The sequence below is a fragment of the Pongo pygmaeus genome, chromosome 18, assembly GCF_028885625.2.
Source record: "Pongo pygmaeus isolate AG05252 chromosome 18, NHGRI_mPonPyg2-v2.0_pri, whole genome shotgun sequence".
Taxonomy (NCBI): domain Eukaryota; kingdom Metazoa; phylum Chordata; class Mammalia; order Primates; family Hominidae; genus Pongo; species Pongo pygmaeus.
In genome coordinates, this window is record NC_072391.2 from 22,607,138 (window position 1) to 22,625,721 (window position 18,584).

Here is an 18,584-nt window from a genome sequence, read left to right on the forward strand (position 1 = left end):
CACATACCAAGACTCAGTTTTGTGCAAACAAAACCTCTCTAAAAAGCAGCCTCTGAGCTCTGTAGCACTTTCATCTTCAGCCTCACAGTGGAGGTGAGTGCGGCCTGAGCTCCTGGGAGGGACACACTGTTTCTGAGTAGCCTCTGTGTGAAAGGGACTAGGAGCTCTGGGCACAATGGTTAAAGATGTGGATCAAATGCATGAGAAGGACAAAGGCCACCTTTTCATTGACCAGGAAAACATCTCCCATCTTGGGCACTCTTTTCACATCTGACAACTATCTGGATGCAGCTTATCAGTAGTGGGCTCCCACCTAGATTAGGTCCAAAGGGGCCAGGAAAGCTTAGGTTCTGACAGTCGACGGCCATGAGCAAGGCTGAAGGTGGAAGATGCAATGAGGAAAACTTATCCAAGTCTTCAAAGGTGAGGTAGGGAAAGAGAGTTTAACTGATCTATGAAAATGCAGCCAGGTAAGGAGAAAAAAATTCCAACAAAGATTATCAAGACATTTCCTCCTTCATAACCTCAAAAGAAACAACAAATTCTTCTTTGGTTGGAGGTACTCATGCGAGGTGATGCAGTGGTTGCTCCCCATCACTAGACTTTTCCAGATCCCTCTCTAAGAATCTGGTGCATGCCGCTCAGAACAAATACTCTCATCTCCTCTCCTGAGGGTAGTGGTGAGGCTTATAATGTGAGGGTGGAAACTTTCAAAGTAAACCTGTGGTTTCTTTATATTTGGACAATCATAGGACTTTAAGACTCTTTCTGCTTTGGGTGAATCAATGATCTACACAAGACACATTTTACAAAACAAAGGTCAGTAGAGTTCTCATTCACATCCTGGTCATGTCACTCCTAGTGACTCCCGCATTGCAAACATCCCAGCAGGATGCAACCCTTTCCTCTCCCATCTGATTGGCTTCTCAGGCTTCCTTCACACTGATTGGACATAGACTCCCTGGAGGCAGCTCCCAAGAGGAGAACACATGGATGACTCCGAAGTTTCTAAAAAAATCATCAAACCAGATGACACAGAACTCAAATGACATTTCACTTTTTTGTTTTGTTTTGTTGGAGACAAGGTCTCACTCTGTCACCCAGGCTGGAGTGCAGTGGCACAATCTTGGCTCACTGCAGCCTCTACCTCCTGGGTCCAAGCGATCGGCCCACCTCAGCCTGGGACTATGGGCATGCCCCACCAGGCTAGACCAACTTTTTTTTTTAAATCTTTCATAGAGATGGGGTTTTGCTATGATGCTTAGGCTGGTCTTGAACTCCTGGACACAAGCAATCTGCCCACCTCGGCCCCCACAATGTGCTAGGATTACAGGCTGTGTAGTTTTATGCCTCCTGACACTACCCAGTGAAAAGGAAGAAACCCCGTGGGTCCAGCATCTACTTACATGGGTGAATTGATGGCTAGAAAACCCCTGCAGGAGGAGCCAAAACAGCAGCCACCACACAGGTATGTCCTGGTCCTCTCAGGGCACCCTGAGGTGGCCAGGACAGATGTGGGAGTGGCTTAGGAGTGGGGGAAGGAAGGGGATAGGGATGGGGGTGGGATTGCAGTTGAGGATGGAGAGGGAGGGGAGGGAAAAGGAGGGAAAGAAGGGAGGGCTGTGGGGCACCCGGAGGAGGAGGAAGATAAGGGGCTCTGGGAAAGGATCCAGTTCAAACTAAGTCCTCAAGCGCTGGTGGGAGATTCAGCTACAGGTTAGAGAGAAAGGCCATCAGCTATCAGCGAAGCAGCAGGACACGTGGGGCACAGGAGTGGGAGGCTCACGAGCAGGACTCTGGTTTCCGCCAAACCTTCTCCTGTCTGGAAGCTGCCTTAGCAAATCCTGAGGCTTTATATTCCCTCTTCACAAATCCCCGGCCCGGTACTTGGTGCCTCACAGTGGACAATCCACAAGGAGCCTGTGTTCTTCCAAGGTCCCCTCCCCCAACCTGAACCCCCACCCCCAACCCAAGGACAAGTCCTCTCTGGAACCTTCGCAGACCTTCTGATTTCTGGGTGCCAGCCCACTCTGGCCCAGGGTAGGGTCCTGGGGGGCACACCTCTCTTTCTCTCTTGACTTCTAGATCTGCTAAGCGCCATGCAACACCGCCCTGTCTAAACATACCCACACAGGGTCCCAGGCTCAACCCTGTGCCCCTGTCCCCACAGTCACCCAATCCTGGCCTCTCTGGCATCTCAGGGCCAAGGAACAGCCCTTCTGAAGGCCCTGGAAGGGGCACACACCAGCCCTGGGTTTGGAACCTGGAACATACCCCCTTCCAAGAGAGCTCGGGAGGGCCAGGTCATTCCTGGGTCTGTTCTCTCCACTGCCTTAGGAGTGCCCTGTGGAGTGCCATCCCCGTGTGGTTGTCCTGTGGGCTGGGGTCTGGGAGTGTGTGCATATCTGGATGTGTTAATCTGCACATATGCACCTGTGCGTCTGAGTATCTGTGAGTATGTCACCGTGTAGCTGTCTCTGGATAGCTCTGTTTTTCTCTATCTTTGTATGCATTTGTGTGTTTCTTCCTGAATGAGTGTGTGTTTGTTGTGCAAATATGTGTGTTTGTGACTGTGTAATGTGTCTTTGGGCATGTGTGCCCCTGTGAGAGTGTCTGTGTATGTCTGTGTTCTGTATCTGTGTGTGTTGTTTGGTGTGTGTGTGTATGTGTGTGTTGTGTGTGTGTGTGAATTTGCCTCTCCTTTGGGTGTCCCTGATTGTGTCTCTATTTGTGTGTTTATGTTTCTCTTTATGTCTGTGTTCTCTGTTTCCCTGCCTGTAGGTCTGTGACTGTGTGTGTGTATGTGTGTGTGCATGCACGAGTGTCCATTGTGTGTGGGGTCTGCCCTGTGAGGCTGTGTCTCATGGCCTTGTGTATCTGTGGTCTCCTGGGGTGTGTGTGTGTGTGTGTGTGTGTAAGCCTGTCTGTGGGCCATACTCCTGAGTGCCCAGGTGAAGCTGGGGCAGTTCTGTGCCTTTGTGTCTCTGTGCTTGTGGTGTCTGTTTATTTACCTGTGAGTTCCTGGGTTTGTGCACCTAAGAAATTGGCAGTCACAGAGGGCCCTCTGTGGGTGAGAAGGGGACCATATGTGCTCCTCTCATTCCCAGGCTAGGCCCTTTCTGCCCCTGCTCTTCTCAGCCTCCGGTGGCCCCCTGGTGGTCCACTCTTAGGCCCCAAGGAGGGATGGAGAAAAGGGTCAGGTTACAGAATTCCAGGCCAGGGATGTGAGGAAGGCTCTAGATGCCTGGAGAGGGTTATATTCAAAGAAGGAAAATTGTCTGTGGCCAAGGGATTCTGGGCTAGAGGGACCCTGGGCCCTGGGAGGGTGAATGAGTGGGGTCCTCTGGCAAGGGCTGGGGGACAGAGCTCCTGGGTCACTGGGAAGGTCTGACATGTAGGTTCCTACAGGGGAAAGCTGGAGGCAGGGCTCCTAGGCCCATGGCAGGGCTGCAGGAGTCCTGGGTCCCTAGAGGTTGGGGCTCTCACTCACACACACCAGGTTTAGGTTGGGATGCATGTGCACATGGGCATTATTGGGGGACACAAAGGCAGAAGCCCATTGGGTGGAAGACCATTGGGTGGAAGACCATTTGGTGGAAGCCCATTGGGTGGGGCCGCAGAGGTGGTCTGGCAGGCAAATGTAGTCCCCAAACCAAGGCTGACCACCCTGGACATCCGTCCTGCCCTGGCCTTGCTGGGGCCTCACCCAGGCCATGGGCAGGTGCCTGGAGCCACATGGGGCATCCCTCCTGGACCCCTGTGTCCTGGCTATTGAAGAGTGCTTAGCGCTACCCTGAGATGCTGGTGCCAGGAGGGAGAATCTGGTCCCAAGATATCTCAGGTTGGAGATTAGGGAGAATTACAGAGGGAGGGCATTTAACATAGGTTAATTCCCGAATAAATGCTCAACACAGGGTATTGTTGATATCAGTATTTTATTACTTGCAATCTGAGTGCTCACCTGGGAAATCCTAAAGATATAGAGGACTTGGAGGAGCAGAGTAACTGAATTTAATTTAAAAGAACAAAAACGTTGGAATCGTGGCACTCCTGATACTTTCCCAAATCAACACTCTCAATGCCCCACCCTCATCTTCACCGTAGTGGGGAGACTAGAGTGGCCAGGGATTTGCCTCAGGTGCGCAGTGGGTTCTGAGTTCACTGCCGATTACATCTGACCAATCTCCTTTTTCCGAAGTTCATTCCATTTAATCTTGCCAGTGATGGTTTTTGGCAGCTCTGAGACAAACTCCACCTGGTTGAGGATAAAGCAAAACCATAGTGATTTAGTCCTGCTGCCATTTCCTAACAATTCTCCACTCTCCTTCTCTGCCCCTCCACAGTCTCCCATGCAGGCTGACACCATATGGTGGCCTTAATGGAGTCCCCAAGTATTTCAGGTTCTCCCCCTGGCCCCTAGAAGGTGGATGTAGCCATGGGATTTGCTTTGACCCAGGAGATGTGAGTGGAAGTGAAGCATGTAACCTTGAGGCAAAAGAGTTGGGAGCCATTGAGACTGTCCACCCTCTCCTTCAACTCTTAGAGCAGCTGACAGGTCCCATATGGAGGCTGCTCCTTTATTCTGGTGGCAGAATGAGGAGATGTGGAGGACAGGGCCCAGGAGAGCCATGGAGGACATGAGGCATGAGCAGAAAAAGAGCCTTCAGTGTTGTAAACCTCCATTGTTTGGGGCTGTTTGTTACCTACAGTGATACCTAGCCCGTCCTAGCAGGGACCTCTTCAGGGGCACCAGATCCCTTCCATCTGCCCTCACTCACCTTCCTTGGGTACTTGTATGGGGCTGTCACTGACTTGACATGCTGCTGCAGTTCCTTGATCAGCTGATCCTTGTCATGGGACAGGAACTGTGGGGTCAGGACAATAAAGGCCTTCACCACCTGCAGAATGAAGGCATGGGCTCACAGTGAGTGCCAACCTACTCCATAGCTTAAAAAGTCAATGTTTATTGAATGAGTGGTAAAACAAGGTGACACTGAACCCTACAGTGTTTTGGAAAAGGAGAGGACCAGGTGTAAATCCCTGTATTTCCAATTCCCACTCCATGCCTTGAAAAGTTATTTGACCTCTCCTTAACCTCAGTTTTCTTTTCTGTGAAATGGAGACAATAAAGCTTCCATTCTTCATTTGGTTTCTTTAAAGCTTCTATGAGATAATACATATAAAACATCCAGCTAGTTTACATTTATTATTACTCCCGTCATCAATATTTTCATCATCATTTTTACTGTTATTATATATGTAATTCTGTGCCAGAAACCCAATGGGCATTTCATAATTACTGACAAGTTATTATTTTTATATTAGCAATCTTTTACTGCACAAGGTCTCACATATAGAAGGTGATCAATAAAGACTTTTTTTTTTTGAGATGGAGTTTCATTCTTGTTGCCCAGATCGGAGTGCAGTGGTGTGATCTTGGCTCACTGCAACCTCAGCCTCCCAGGTTCAAGTGATTGTCCTGCCTCAGCCTCCCAAGTAGCTGGAACTACAGGTGCCCCACACCCCATTCCACCCGCCTGTCCCCACCACGCCTGGCTAATTCTTTTTTTATTTTTAGTAGAGACGAGGTTTCACCATGTTGGCTAGCCTGGTCTTGAACTCCTGACCTCAGGTGATCGGTCCACCTCGGCCTCCCAAAACGTTGGGATTACAGGCATGAGCCACCGTGCCCGGCCTAATAACACTTTTCAACATACAAATGCATGTATGTTCCGGAGCCACGTTGCTGAGATGCCATTCTGCCTCCACCCCTTAGTAGCTGGGTGATGTGGAGAGGTTACTTAACCTCCTTCTGCTTCTCTTTCCTCATCTATGAAAAGCATAAGTGTTCTTAGATTACTACATTGCGTGAGAGTTAAGTGATTTGGCATATATAAGTGCTCATTAAATAGTATCTAGCATCCTTTTATTCAGAGCCACAGAGAGTCCACAGTGTCCCCTGGTGACCATACCGTGTAAATGCACATGCACACTATGCCCTTCCACCAAGGCTGCACAGGTAAAGCCTGGATGTTTCCCCTACACCTGCTTTCCTAGTGCCCACGCACAGACATGATGATCTCTGTGTTCTCCTCACCTCCCCTCGAATCGGGTCTGGGCTGCCCACCACAGCTGACTCCGCCACCGCTGGGTGCTCCACCAAAGCGCTTTCAACCTCTGCAGGCCCGATGCGATACCTGGAGGATGAAGGGTTCTGAGGCACATGCCAGGGCTGGGGTGAACCAAGTCCCCAGATCCCCTGCTTTGGAGTCACAGCTTCCTTTGGCACAGAGGGTGGAGGTCATAGGAAGCCAGAGACCCCTGACTTGTCTGTGTCATGAGCCCAAAGTGTAAAGACCTGGACATTATGGGCTGAGAAATACAAGACTCCGGTGCTCCCGGCTTCTTGCCTCACTGCCTGTATTGATGGAGGAGGGCTAATGTTTTGTCTCCTCAGAGCTTGGCCCAAGCAGCTTCCCCCAACACGAAATCTCTTGGAAGCCTCAAACTTGGTCTTAAACATTCATGCAAATTCTGCATACTATTTCCCATTGTATCAGCAGGATTTTTGGCTTTTATTATATATATTTAAGGCTTACAACTTAATGTTTTGATGTACATATACATAGTAACGCAATTAAAACACTCAAGCACGCTAGCATATCCATCGTCTCACATAATTGCCTTTTTTTTTCTTTTGTGGTAAGAGCATTTAAAATCTACTCTCTGTGCAAATTTCCAGTACATCATGTTTTAGAAATTAAAAAAAAAAAATCCCATCCAGGCTGGGCATGGTGGCTCACACCGGTAATTTTAGCACTGTGGGAGGCTGAAACAGGGGGATCACTTGAGGTCAGGAGTTCAAGACCAGCCTGGCCAAGATAGTGAAACCCCATCTCTGCTAAAAGTATAAAAATTAGCTGGAGATGCTCACTTGAAGCCAGGAGGCAGAGGTTGCAGTGAGCCAAGATCAGGCCACTGCACTCCAGCCTGGGTGACAGTGAGAGACTCTGTCTCAAAAAAATAAAATAAAATAAAATAAAATATAAAAAATAAAATAAAAATCCCATCAATTTCTCCAAAATATCCAAGGGAAATTGTTACTGTAGTGTAATGTGCCTTTTTATAAATCATGTAGGGGTTAGGGACAGGGGCTCAGAGCCAGATTACCTCAGTTCAAATCTGGATTGCACCCTGTGCTATCTTTGAATCTTTAGGCAAATTTCCTCACTGGTCAGTGACCCACTTTCCTCGTTAGTAAAACGGGGATAATAATCACATCTCCAATCCAGCTTTGAGAGGTGGGTTATATAAAGCATTAAGGACAGTGTTTTCACATAGTAAGTACTCCAGGTTAGCTAAATAGTTATAGTAAGTAATATATTTATACTAATAAATAATTTTATAATAATATATTTATTATGCTCATAGATGTATAACAAATATATTCATAATAATAAAAATAAACAATAGCTAAAGTTAGCTATTATTATTACTATGTTTGTCCTGTGACATTTGGTGCTGCATTAGAGGGGCAAAAACATGAAACAGGCTCCCTGAACCTATGGAGACCAAGACAGAGTCTCCCTTCTCAATTCCATTCCCCCCAACCCCACTTTAAATTTCACAATGTCTTATTATGGCTCCTCTCCCAGACCCTCTTGAATTTCATTTTGCTTGATTCTTCTGTGTGCAGAGAAGGTTAGGGAGGTGCACTGAAGCCTGGAATCAGGGCACCATAGACACGGCTCTATTCAGATTTAGGCTGAAATTTCACCAATGCGTGAAAAAATGTCTAGGTAAGCAAAATTCCATGAGGCATGTGACGGCAACAACAGCCAGCCCAGCGTCAGCCACACCTACCCAGAGGCATTAATGATGTCATCACTCCTCCCCAGGAAACAAATGTAGCCCTCTTCATCCATCTTTCCTCTGTCCCCAGTGTTGTAGAAGTCCCCGCATTCCACTTCAGCTGTCTTCTCTGGGTCACCCTGCAAAAAGAAGAGAGCTCCTTTGTTGAAGGCAGTGAATTTAGAGGTGATGAGTACGACCTTGGGTTCCAATCTGTGTTTGAATTCTGCCTCTGTTTCTACTCGGTACCTGGGCAAGTTTTGCCATTTCTGAGTCTATTTTCATTACATGTAGCACATGATGCATGCGACTGCTCTATGAGTGGTTGTGATTAAACCAATTTCAATGACAATGTTTAAAAATATCAATTTGGCCGGGCGTGGTGGCTCACGCCTGTAATCCCAGCACTTTGGGAGGCTGAGGTGGGTGGATCATGAGGTCAGGGGTTCAAGGCCAGCCTGCCCAACATAGTGAAACCCCATCTCTACTAAAAATACAAAAATTAGCTGGGCATGGTGGTGCATGCCTGTAATCCCAGCTACTGGGGAGGCTGAGGCAGGAGAATCGCTTGAACCTGGGAGGTGGAGGATGCAGTGAGCCAAAATGATGCCACTGCAATCCAGCTTGGGCAACAGAGTGAGACTTCATCTCTCTCTCTCTCTCTCTCTCTCTCTCTATATATATATATATATATATTCATTTTGTGTGACACTACACTAGAATGAAATTTCCATTATACTGTACCTTGCTTACTGCTATAAGCTCAGCATTCACATATAGTCTGGACAGATGAGAGGGGTCAATAAACATTTGCTGAGGGAATTTTCTTCCCTAAATACTATCTTATTTGATCCTCACAAAAAGCCTATGAGTCTAGTATGTTTTTAAGTTAACTTTTCATTTTAAGATACATGTGGACAGCATTTAGTTGTAAAAAATAATGTGGATCAATGCCCTGTACTCTTCACTAGTTTTCCACAGTGGTACCATTTTGCAAAACCATAGATCAGTATCTTAGGCAGAATACTGACCTTGATACAATCCACCAGTCTTCAGATGTCCCATTTCACTTGTGTGTGTGTGTATTTAGTTTTATGCAGTTTTATCACATATGTAGGTTTGTGCATTCCCCACCTCATCAGGAAGATCTCTGATGGTGCTCTTTTATAACCACACCCACCTCCCTCTCGTTCCCTCTTCCTCTCCTCTCCCCATCCCTGACCCCTTGCTAACAACTAATTTGTTCTCTATTTTTATAATGTTGTTGTTTCAAGCATGTTATATAAATACAATCATGTAGCATATAACTGTTTGCGACTGTTTTTTTTTTCTCAGCATAATTCCCTAGTGATTCATCCAAGTTGTGCGCACAAAAGGTTTGATCCTTTTTGTTGCTGAACAGTATTCCATGTTATGGATGTAGCTCAGTTTTTGTTTAACCATTTATCTGTTGAAAGCCATCTGGGTTGTTGTCTTCAGGTTTTGACTATTTTGAGTAAAGCTGCTATGTACATTTGCATACATGTTTTTGTGTGAAGCTGGCACTTTTTTTGTAGCCCATTTTAAATAAGAAAAAAACCTAGGCTTGAGAGAGGCACATTTATTTGCTTGCTCAAAGTCACTCAACTGCTCCCTGAGAGGGGTGATATTTGAATTTAATTCTTGCTTCATGACCGATTCACTTGACCCCTAAGCAATACCTCTTGTGGAACATGAAATGGTTTTAAGAGCTACCTGAAAAAAACATTTTAAAAACATCAAATTACATCCCTTTTTGGATTCACTTCTGATTGTTCCGAGTATATCAAGTTGATTCTTAGTTTAGTGCTGATATGCTGTGAACTCTCTGGAAGTCTCAAGAGGCAGACATGCTTCAGGATCAGAGCTTCCAATGAGAATAGGATTTAGGTAGACTATGAGAAAATTGTTTGTTTTTTTTTAAGCCTATAGTTATGGTTATAAATGCCTTCTGTTTATGGCAAGTAATACTGTTTTCCACTTGTGATATTAGATCAATGTGAGTGCCTTTGTGGACTGAGTTGAGAGGTACAAGATGACATCAACAACATAAATGGAAGATGGAACTGTACAGGAGTAGAGTTTTTTTTTTATGCAATTGAAGTTAAGTAGGTATTAATTCGAATTAGATTGTTACAACCCTAGGATGCAATTTAAGTTAAGTAGTTATTAATTCAAATTAGATTGTTACAACCTTAGGATGTTGTATGTAATATAGTAATCATAAAGAAAATATCTATAGAATATAAACAAAAGAAAATCAGAAGGGAAAAAAATGTGTTGCTACAAAAAGGAAACTAAATGTAAAAGAAGGCAGTTATAAAGGAAATGAGGGCCAGAAAATATTAAGCCACACAGAAGACAAATAGAAAAATGGTAGAAGTCCTTCCTTATCAGTAATTACTTTAAATGTAAGTGGAGTAGTTCCAAGTCTTTGCTATTATGAATAATGCCACAATAAACATATGTGTGCATGTGTCTTTATAGCACATGATTTATAGTCCTTTAGGTATATACCCAGTAATGGGATGGCTGGGTCAAATGGAATTTCTACTTCTAGATCCCTGAGGAATCACCACACTGACTTCCACAAGAGTTGAACTAGTTTACAGTCCCTCCAACAGTGTAAAAGTGTTCCTATTTCTCCACATCCTCTCCAGCACCTGTTGTTTCCTGACTTTTTAATGACTGCCATTCTAACTGGTGTGAGATGGTATCTCATTGTGGTTTTGATTTGCATTTCTCTGATAGCCAGTGATGGTGAGCATTTTTTCATGTTTTTTGGCTGCATAAATGTCTTCTTTTGAGAAGTGTCTGTTGATGTCCTTCGCCCACTTTTTGATGGGCTTGTTTGTTTTTTTCTTGTAAATTTGTTTGAGTTCATTGTAGATTCTGGATATTAGCCCTTTGTCAGATGAGTAGGTTGCGAAAATTTTCTCCCATTTTGCAGGTTGCCTGTTCACTCTGATGGTAGTTTCTTTTGCTGTGCAGAAGCTCTTTAGTTTAATGAGATCCCATTTGTCAATTTTGGCTTTTGTTGCCATTGCTTTTGGTGTTTTAGACATGAAGTCCTTGCCCATGCCTATGTCCTGAAAGGTAATGCCTAGGTTTTCTTCTAGGGTTTTTATGGTTTTAGGTGTAACGTTTAAGTCTTTAATCCATCTTGAATTGGTTTTTGTATAAGGTGTAAGGAAGGGATCCAGTTTCACCTTTCTACATATGGCTAGCACCCAAATGTCCAACAATGATAGACTGGATTAAGAAAATGTGGCACATATACACTATGGAATACTATGCAGCCATAAAAAATGATGAGTTCATGTCTTTTGTAGGGACATGGATGAAATTGGAAATCATCATTCTCAGTAAACTATCACAAGAACAAAAAACCAAAAACCGCATATTCTCACTCATGGGTGGGAATTGAACAATGAGAACACATGGACACAGGAAGGGGAACATCACACTTCGGGGACTGTTGTGGGGTGGGGGGAGGGGGGAGGGATAGCACTGGGAGATATACCTAATGCTAGATGACGAGTTAGTGGGTGCAGCACACCAGCATGGCACATGTATATATATGTAACTAAACTGCACATTGCGCACATGTACCATAAAACCTAAAGTATAAAAATAATAAATAAATTTTAAAAAGAAACAAAAAAATAATAAAATAAATGTAAGTGGAGTAAACTTTCCAATCCAAAGGAAGGAATTGGCTAAGTGGATAATAAAACATGATCCAAATATACACTATCTATAAGAGACTCATTTTAGATTTAAAGACACGAATTCCACTGGGCACGGTGGCTCACAACTGTAATCCCAGCATTTTGGGAGGCTGAGGCGGGTGGATCACGAGGTCAGGAGATGGAGACCATCCTGGCCAACATGGTGAAACCCCGTCTCTGCTAAACATACAAAAGTTAGCTGGGTGTGGTGGTGCGTGCCTGTAATCCCAGCTACTGGAGAGGCTGAGGCAGGAGAATCGCTTGAACCAGGAAGTCAGAGGTTGCAGTGAGCTGAGATGGCACCACTGCACTCCAGCCTGGCAACAGAGGGAGACTCCAACTCAAAAAAATAAAAAAAAAAAGACACAAATACGTTGAAAGTTAAAGGATGGAAAAAAATATATTCCCTGCAAATAGTAACCAAAAGAGAGCTTGGGTTGGGTTGTGTGTTGTTATACTAATATCCGACAGAAAAAACTTATTATTTTTTTTTTTTTGAGTCGGAGTTTCACTCTTGTTGCCCAGGCTGGAGTGCAATGGCACGATCTCAGCTCACCACAACCTCCGCCTCCAGTAGCTGGGATTACAGGCATGTGCCACTGTGCCCAGCTAATCTTTTGTATTTTTAGTAGAGATGGGGTTTCTCCATGTTGGTCAGGCTGGTCTCGAACTCCTGACCTCAAGTGATCCACCTGCCTTGGCCTCCCAAAGTGCTGGGATTACAGGCGTGAGCCACCATGCCCGGTCAAAATAAAGTTTAAGTCAAAAACAATTGCAAAAGATAAAAAATGATATTATATATTAATAGAAGGGTCAATTCACCAAGAAGATATAATAATCATAAACATATAAGCAATAAACCTCAGAGCCCCAAAATACATGAAGCAAACATTGACAGAATTTAAGGAAGAAGTGTACAGTTCTACAGCAATAGTTGGAGAATTTAATGTACCACTTTCAATAACGAGTAGAAAAACCAGACAGAAGATCAATAAGAAAATAGAGGACTTGAACACCACCACAAATTAATTGGAGATAGCAGACATATACAGGAAACTCCATCCAACGGCAGAAGAACACACATTTTTCTCAAATGCACATGGAACATTCTCAAGGATGGACCATATATTAGGCCAGAAGAGAAGTATTAATTAACTTTAAAAGACAGAAATTATACAAGGCATCTTATTAAGTCACATGAAAGGAATTAAGAGAAGGAAAAATTTTAAAAAATCACAAATTTTTCCAATGTTTGAAAAATTAAACAACATACTCTTAACTAACCAATGAATCAAAGAAGAAATCACAAGGAAATTTAGAAATTATCTTGAGAAAAATGAAATAAAAAACACAACGTATTAAAACTTATAGATTGTAGCAAACACAGTGCTAAGAAGGTAATTTACACATATAATGTCTTAGCCCATTCAGGCTGCTGTAACAAAATGCCATAAACTGGGTGGGTTATAAACAATAGATATTATCTCTTAGAGCTCTGGAGGCTGGGAATGCAAGATCGAATCACCAACAAATTTGGTGTCTGGTGAGGGTTCATAGATGGCTGTCTTCTTGATGTGGCCTCACATGGACAATGGCACTCTTCTGGAGAACCCTACCGGAGTTGCTTTTTAAAGGGCACTAATATCACTAATCATCAAGGAAATGCAAATTAAAACCACAATGAGATATTACCATACTCCTGCAAAAATTGCCATTGTTAAAAAAATCAGAAAACAATAGATTTTGACATGGTTGTCGGAACACTTTTACACTGCTGGTGGGAATGTAAATTAGTACAGCTGCTATGGAAAACAGTATAGAGATTCCTTCAAGAACTAAAAGTAGAACTACCATTCAGTCCAGCAATCCCACTACTGGGTATCTACCCAAAGAAAAGGAAGTCATTATATGAAAAAGACATATGCACATGCGTGTTTATACCACAATTTGCAATTGCAAAGATATGGAACTAACCAAAGTGCCCATCAACCAATGAGTGGATACAGAAAATGTGGTATATATACACCATGGGATACTACTAAGCCATAAAAAGCAGTGAAATAATGTCTTTTGTGGCAACTTGGAAGGAGCTGGAGGCCATTATTCTAAGTGAAGTAACTCAGAAATGGAAAACCAAATAGTGTATGTTCTCACTTCTAAGTGGGAGCTAAGCTATGAAGGCACAAAGGCAAAGAATGATACAATGGACTTTGGGGACTAGAGGGGAAGGTTGGCAGGGGGGTAAGGGATAAAAGACCACACTGTTCAGGTGATGGATGCACTAAAATTTCAGAAATCACCACTAAAGAACTTATCCATGTAGCCAACAACCACCTGTACCCCCAAAACTACTAAAATAAAAAAATAAAAAGGGCACTAACACCATTCATGAGGACCCCATGCTCATGATATAATCATCTTCAAATATTGCACTGGGGGTTAGGATTTCAACATACAAATCCGGGGGACACACAAACATTCAGTCTTTAGCACATACATTAAAAAAGATCTCAAGCCAAAAACCTTACACTTTAGGGAACCAGAATAAGGAGAGCAAACTAAACCCAAGCATAGCAGAAACAGGAAATAAAGATTAGAGTTCGTATAAATAAAATGGCAAATAGAAAAACAACAAAGGAAACTTAATCAAAAGTTATTTCTTTTGAAGAGATGACAAGTCTTCAGCTAGATTGATTAATAAAAAAGTGAAGATTAAAATTACTAAAATTTTACAGAAATGAAAAGAATTATAAGAGAATACTATGAACAATTGTATGCTAAAAGGTTTGATTACCTAGGTAAAATGGAAAAACTACTGGAAACACACAATCTACCAAAAACATGAATCACAAAGAAATAGAACACTGAATAGATCTGTAACTCATAAGGAGATAAAATTAGTCATCAAAACCTTCCAACAGAGAAAAGGCCTAGGCCAGATGGCTTCACTGATGAGTTCTGACAAATATTTAAAGAAGAATTAAGACCAATTCTTTTCCAACTCTTTTTAAAAAATTAAAGAAAAGGAAAAATTTTATAAGTCAATCTATGAGGCCAGCATTACCCTGACACCAAAGCCAGACAAACACTGCAAGAGAAGAAAACTACAGACCAATAACTCTTATGAATATTGATGCAAAAATCTCAGCAAAACACTAGAAAACCAAATCCAGAAACATTTTAAAAGAATTATACATCATGACCAAGTGGGATTTATTCCTGTTTCAACATACAAAAATCAACAAATATAATAAACCACATTAATAGGATGAAAAGAAAATAACCACATGGTTTTCTCTCAGTTGAGGCAGAGAAAGCACTTGACAAAACTCAATACCCTTTCATGGTAAAAACACTAAATAAACTAGGAAACTTCCTCAACATGGTGAGGCCACATATAAAAAACCGGCAGCTAATATTATTCTCAATGGTGAAAGTTGGAAAGATTTTCTCCTAAGACCAAAAACACGAGGATGCCTGCTTTCACCACTTCTATTCTACATAGTCCCGGAAGTTCTAGCCAAATCAATCAGGCAAGAAAGAGAAATAAGAGGCATCTGAATTGGAAAGATGAAGTAAAATTATCTCTGCATGCAGATGGCATGACCATATATAGAAAACCCAAAGAATTTTACACACTCAAAAAAATGTTAAAGCTAATAAATAAATTCAGTAAAGTTGTAAAAAACAGAATCCACACACACACAAAAACTCAATTGCATTTCTGTGCACTAAAAATTAAAACTCCAAAAAGGAAATTAAGAAAGCAATTCTATTTACAATGGCATCGAAAAGAACACAAGACAGTAGTACTAGTAATAAATTTAATCAGGGAGGCAAAAGACTTGTACACTGAAAACTGTAAAACATTACTACAGAAAATTAAAGAAGAGATAAGTAAATGAAAAGACATATGATACTCATTTATTGGAGACTTAATATTAAGATGACGATACTGCCCAAAGCTATCTACACATTCAACACAATTCCTGTCAAAATCCCAATGGCTTTTTTGTTGTTGTTGCAGAACTAGAAATACCTATCCTAAAATGCATATAGAATCTCAAAAGACCCCAAATTGCCAAAACAATCTTTAAAAAGGTGAATAAAGGCCAGGTGTGATGGCTCACATCCATAATCCCAGCACTTTGGGAGGCCTAAGGCAGGTGGATCGCTGGAGGCCAGGAGTTCAAGACCAGCCTGGGCAATATGGAGAAACCCTGTCTCTACTAAAAATACAAAAATTAGCCAGTCTTGTAATCTGGTCTCAAAAAAATAAGTAAATAAAAATTTTTGAAAAAGGAGAATAAAGTTGGAAAACCCACACTTCCTGACCTCAAAACTTACTACAAAACTACAGTAATAGAAACAGTGTGGTATTGGCATAAAGATAGACATATCATTGCAATAGAATAGAGAGTCCTGAAAGAAACTCTCCCATATATTGTCAATTGATTTAAGTATAGGTGCCAAAACCATTCCATGGAGAAAAGTCAGTCATCAACAAATAGTGCTGGGAAACTTCAATGCCCACTTGCAAAATAATGAAGTTACATTACAACACATACAAAAGTTAACTCAAAATGGATCAAAAATATTCTGGTGGGTATATAAAATGGTGCAGCCATTGTGAAAGTATATAAAATGGTGCAGCCATTGTGAAAGTGGTTTGGTAATTTATTTCAAAAAGTGCCACATAGAATTACCATGGAACCCAGCAATTCCACATCTAGGTCTATACTCCCAAGAAATGGAAGCAGGAACTTGAACAGATACTTAAACAACAGTGGTCGTAGCAGCAACATTCTCAATAAGCAAAATGTGGAAATAACCAAAATGTCCATTAAGAGACAACTGGGTACACAAAATGTGTTATATACATACAGTGGAAGTTTATTCAGACTTATAGAGGAATGACATTTTGTTACATGCTAAGACATAGATGAACCTTGAAAACGTTATGCTAAGTGAAATAAGCCAGACGCAAAAGGGCAAATGTTGTATAATTTCACTTATATGAGGAACCTAAAATAGGCAAATTCACAGATTTTAAAAAGCAGATTAGAGATTATCATGTGCTGGAGACCGGGGCAGTGAGATGTGGCTTATTGAGTAGAATTTCTGTTTGGGATGGTAAACATTTTCTGAAGATGGGTAATCGTGATGGCTGTACAACACTGTTACTTTATTTGATAGTACTGAATTGTACACTCAAAAATGGTGAAAAGAGTAATTTTATGTTATATTTTATATAAATAAAATATAAAGAAAAAATCAAGTATCTGTTCAAGTTCCTGCTGCCACTTCTTGGTAGTAAATAGCCTTAGAAGTAGAACTGCTGGGCCTCATGGTGATTCTGTAATTCTTTTACATAAATAAGAAGGGAAAAAAACCCAAAGGAGTCTCAATGGAGGAACACTAACATTTCACGGATACGTAGGTGTGGGTATATGTTAGGACTTCTTTGGAAAATAAAATACATCATGCTCAATCAAAAAAAAATTAGCTGGGTGCAATAGCTCATGCCTGTAATCCGAGCACTTTGGGAGGCTGAGGCAGGGGGGTTACTTGTGCCCAGGAGTTTGAAACTAGTCTGGGCAACATAGGGAGACCTTATCTCTACAAAAAAATCAAAAAATTCGCTGGGCATGGTGGTACCTGCCTGTTGTCCCAGCTACTTGGGAGGCTGAGTTGGGAATATCACTTGAGCTCAAGAGGTCCAGGCTACAGTGAACTTTAATCATGCTCCTGCACTCCAGCTCGGTGACAGAGCAAGACGTTGTTTTTTTTAAATATATTTCTTTGGATTATCCCCATTTCAGCTCAACCAGAATCTCTGGCTGGATCCAAGTACTACTATTTTTAAAAATCTCCTGAAATGATTGTAATATGTAGATCTATATCTGTTCTCAAAGTTGCCTGGACATTATATAATATATATGTGTTACCCCAGGTTTAATCTTTCTTTCTTTCTTCTTTCTTTCTTTCTTTTTGAGATGGTGTCTAGCTCTGTCACCCAGGCTGGAGTGCAGTGGGGCAATCTTGGTTCACTGCAACCTCCACCTCCCGGGTGCAAGTGATTCTCCTGCCTCAGCTTCCCAAGTAGCTGAAATTACAGGTGCATGCCACCATGCCCAGCTAATCTTCTGTATTTTTAGTAGAGGTGGGGTTTCACTGTGTCAACCAGGCTGGTCTCGAACTCCTGACCTCGTGATCCACCCACCTAGGCCTCCCAAAGTGCTGGGATTACAAGCATGAGCCACCCCACCAGACCTAATTTTTCTTTTATCCAACCTTTAAGCTGTGCTGCTGAGAAGTAAGGCTAAGTAAGGCCTGTATGTTCCCCTTTGGTCAACAGTATCACAAAGGAACCATCGCTCCCTTGAAACCACAGTGTGAGGATGGCAGTGACACCAGGACAACCGCCAATGAAAGTGTCTTTGGAGAAAGGAGATGAAGTCTGAAATCAATTTCAGAGTCTGGTCATCCTTCCATGGCCAATATTGGAAGCTGAGATTTTCCTCTTTGTGGCCATTCCTATCCTGGGAGGGCCATTGCTTATTTGATCAGGAGTTTCAGCAGGTTTCCTTGTAATCCATCTCAGTTTTCTATAATCCCTGGGTTTCTAATTTTTTAAAATCCTAAACCTACCATTTATTTGATGTGCAGATGATGTGCAGTGCTTTTAATCTGCAGCTTTTCTCTCTGTAAAATGGGATAATAGAGTTCCCTGGAGGCTCAGCGAGGATAAGTGATTTGTTTACACTCTGTTGCTGGTAAGTGAGATGGTATTATTTGAATCCAGTCACAGCCTATATTCTTGACTACAGTGGATCATTGAAACCCAAGTCTGATGGTTCTGAAGCCAGTCTTCATTCTACCCCGTCAACCCAAAAGTCCCAGGTGGGTTAGGACAGGAAAGGATGGGAGAACGCACGGTGAGCTTCGCGTTGAATGAAAACTCATTCATTTCATTGAGTTGAA

General features: G+C 42.3%; 1 protein-coding gene across 1 annotated transcript in view; it reads right to left on the minus strand.

The window, feature by feature from the left end:
• Positions 1-3,920: 3,920 nt before the first annotated feature.
• LOC129015436 (acyl-coenzyme A synthetase ACSM1, mitochondrial-like) overlaps positions 3,921-18,584 on the minus strand; it is a 62,158-nt gene continuing 47,494 nt past the window's right edge. Inside the window, 4 exon segments of the mRNA XM_063654573.1 lie at positions 3,921-4,255; positions 4,779-4,898; positions 6,098-6,197; positions 7,864-7,991. Of these exon segments, the coding sequence (XP_063510643.1) occupies positions 4,169-4,255; positions 4,779-4,898; positions 6,098-6,197; positions 7,864-7,991 (435 nt within the window). The 3' untranslated portion in view covers positions 3,921-4,168.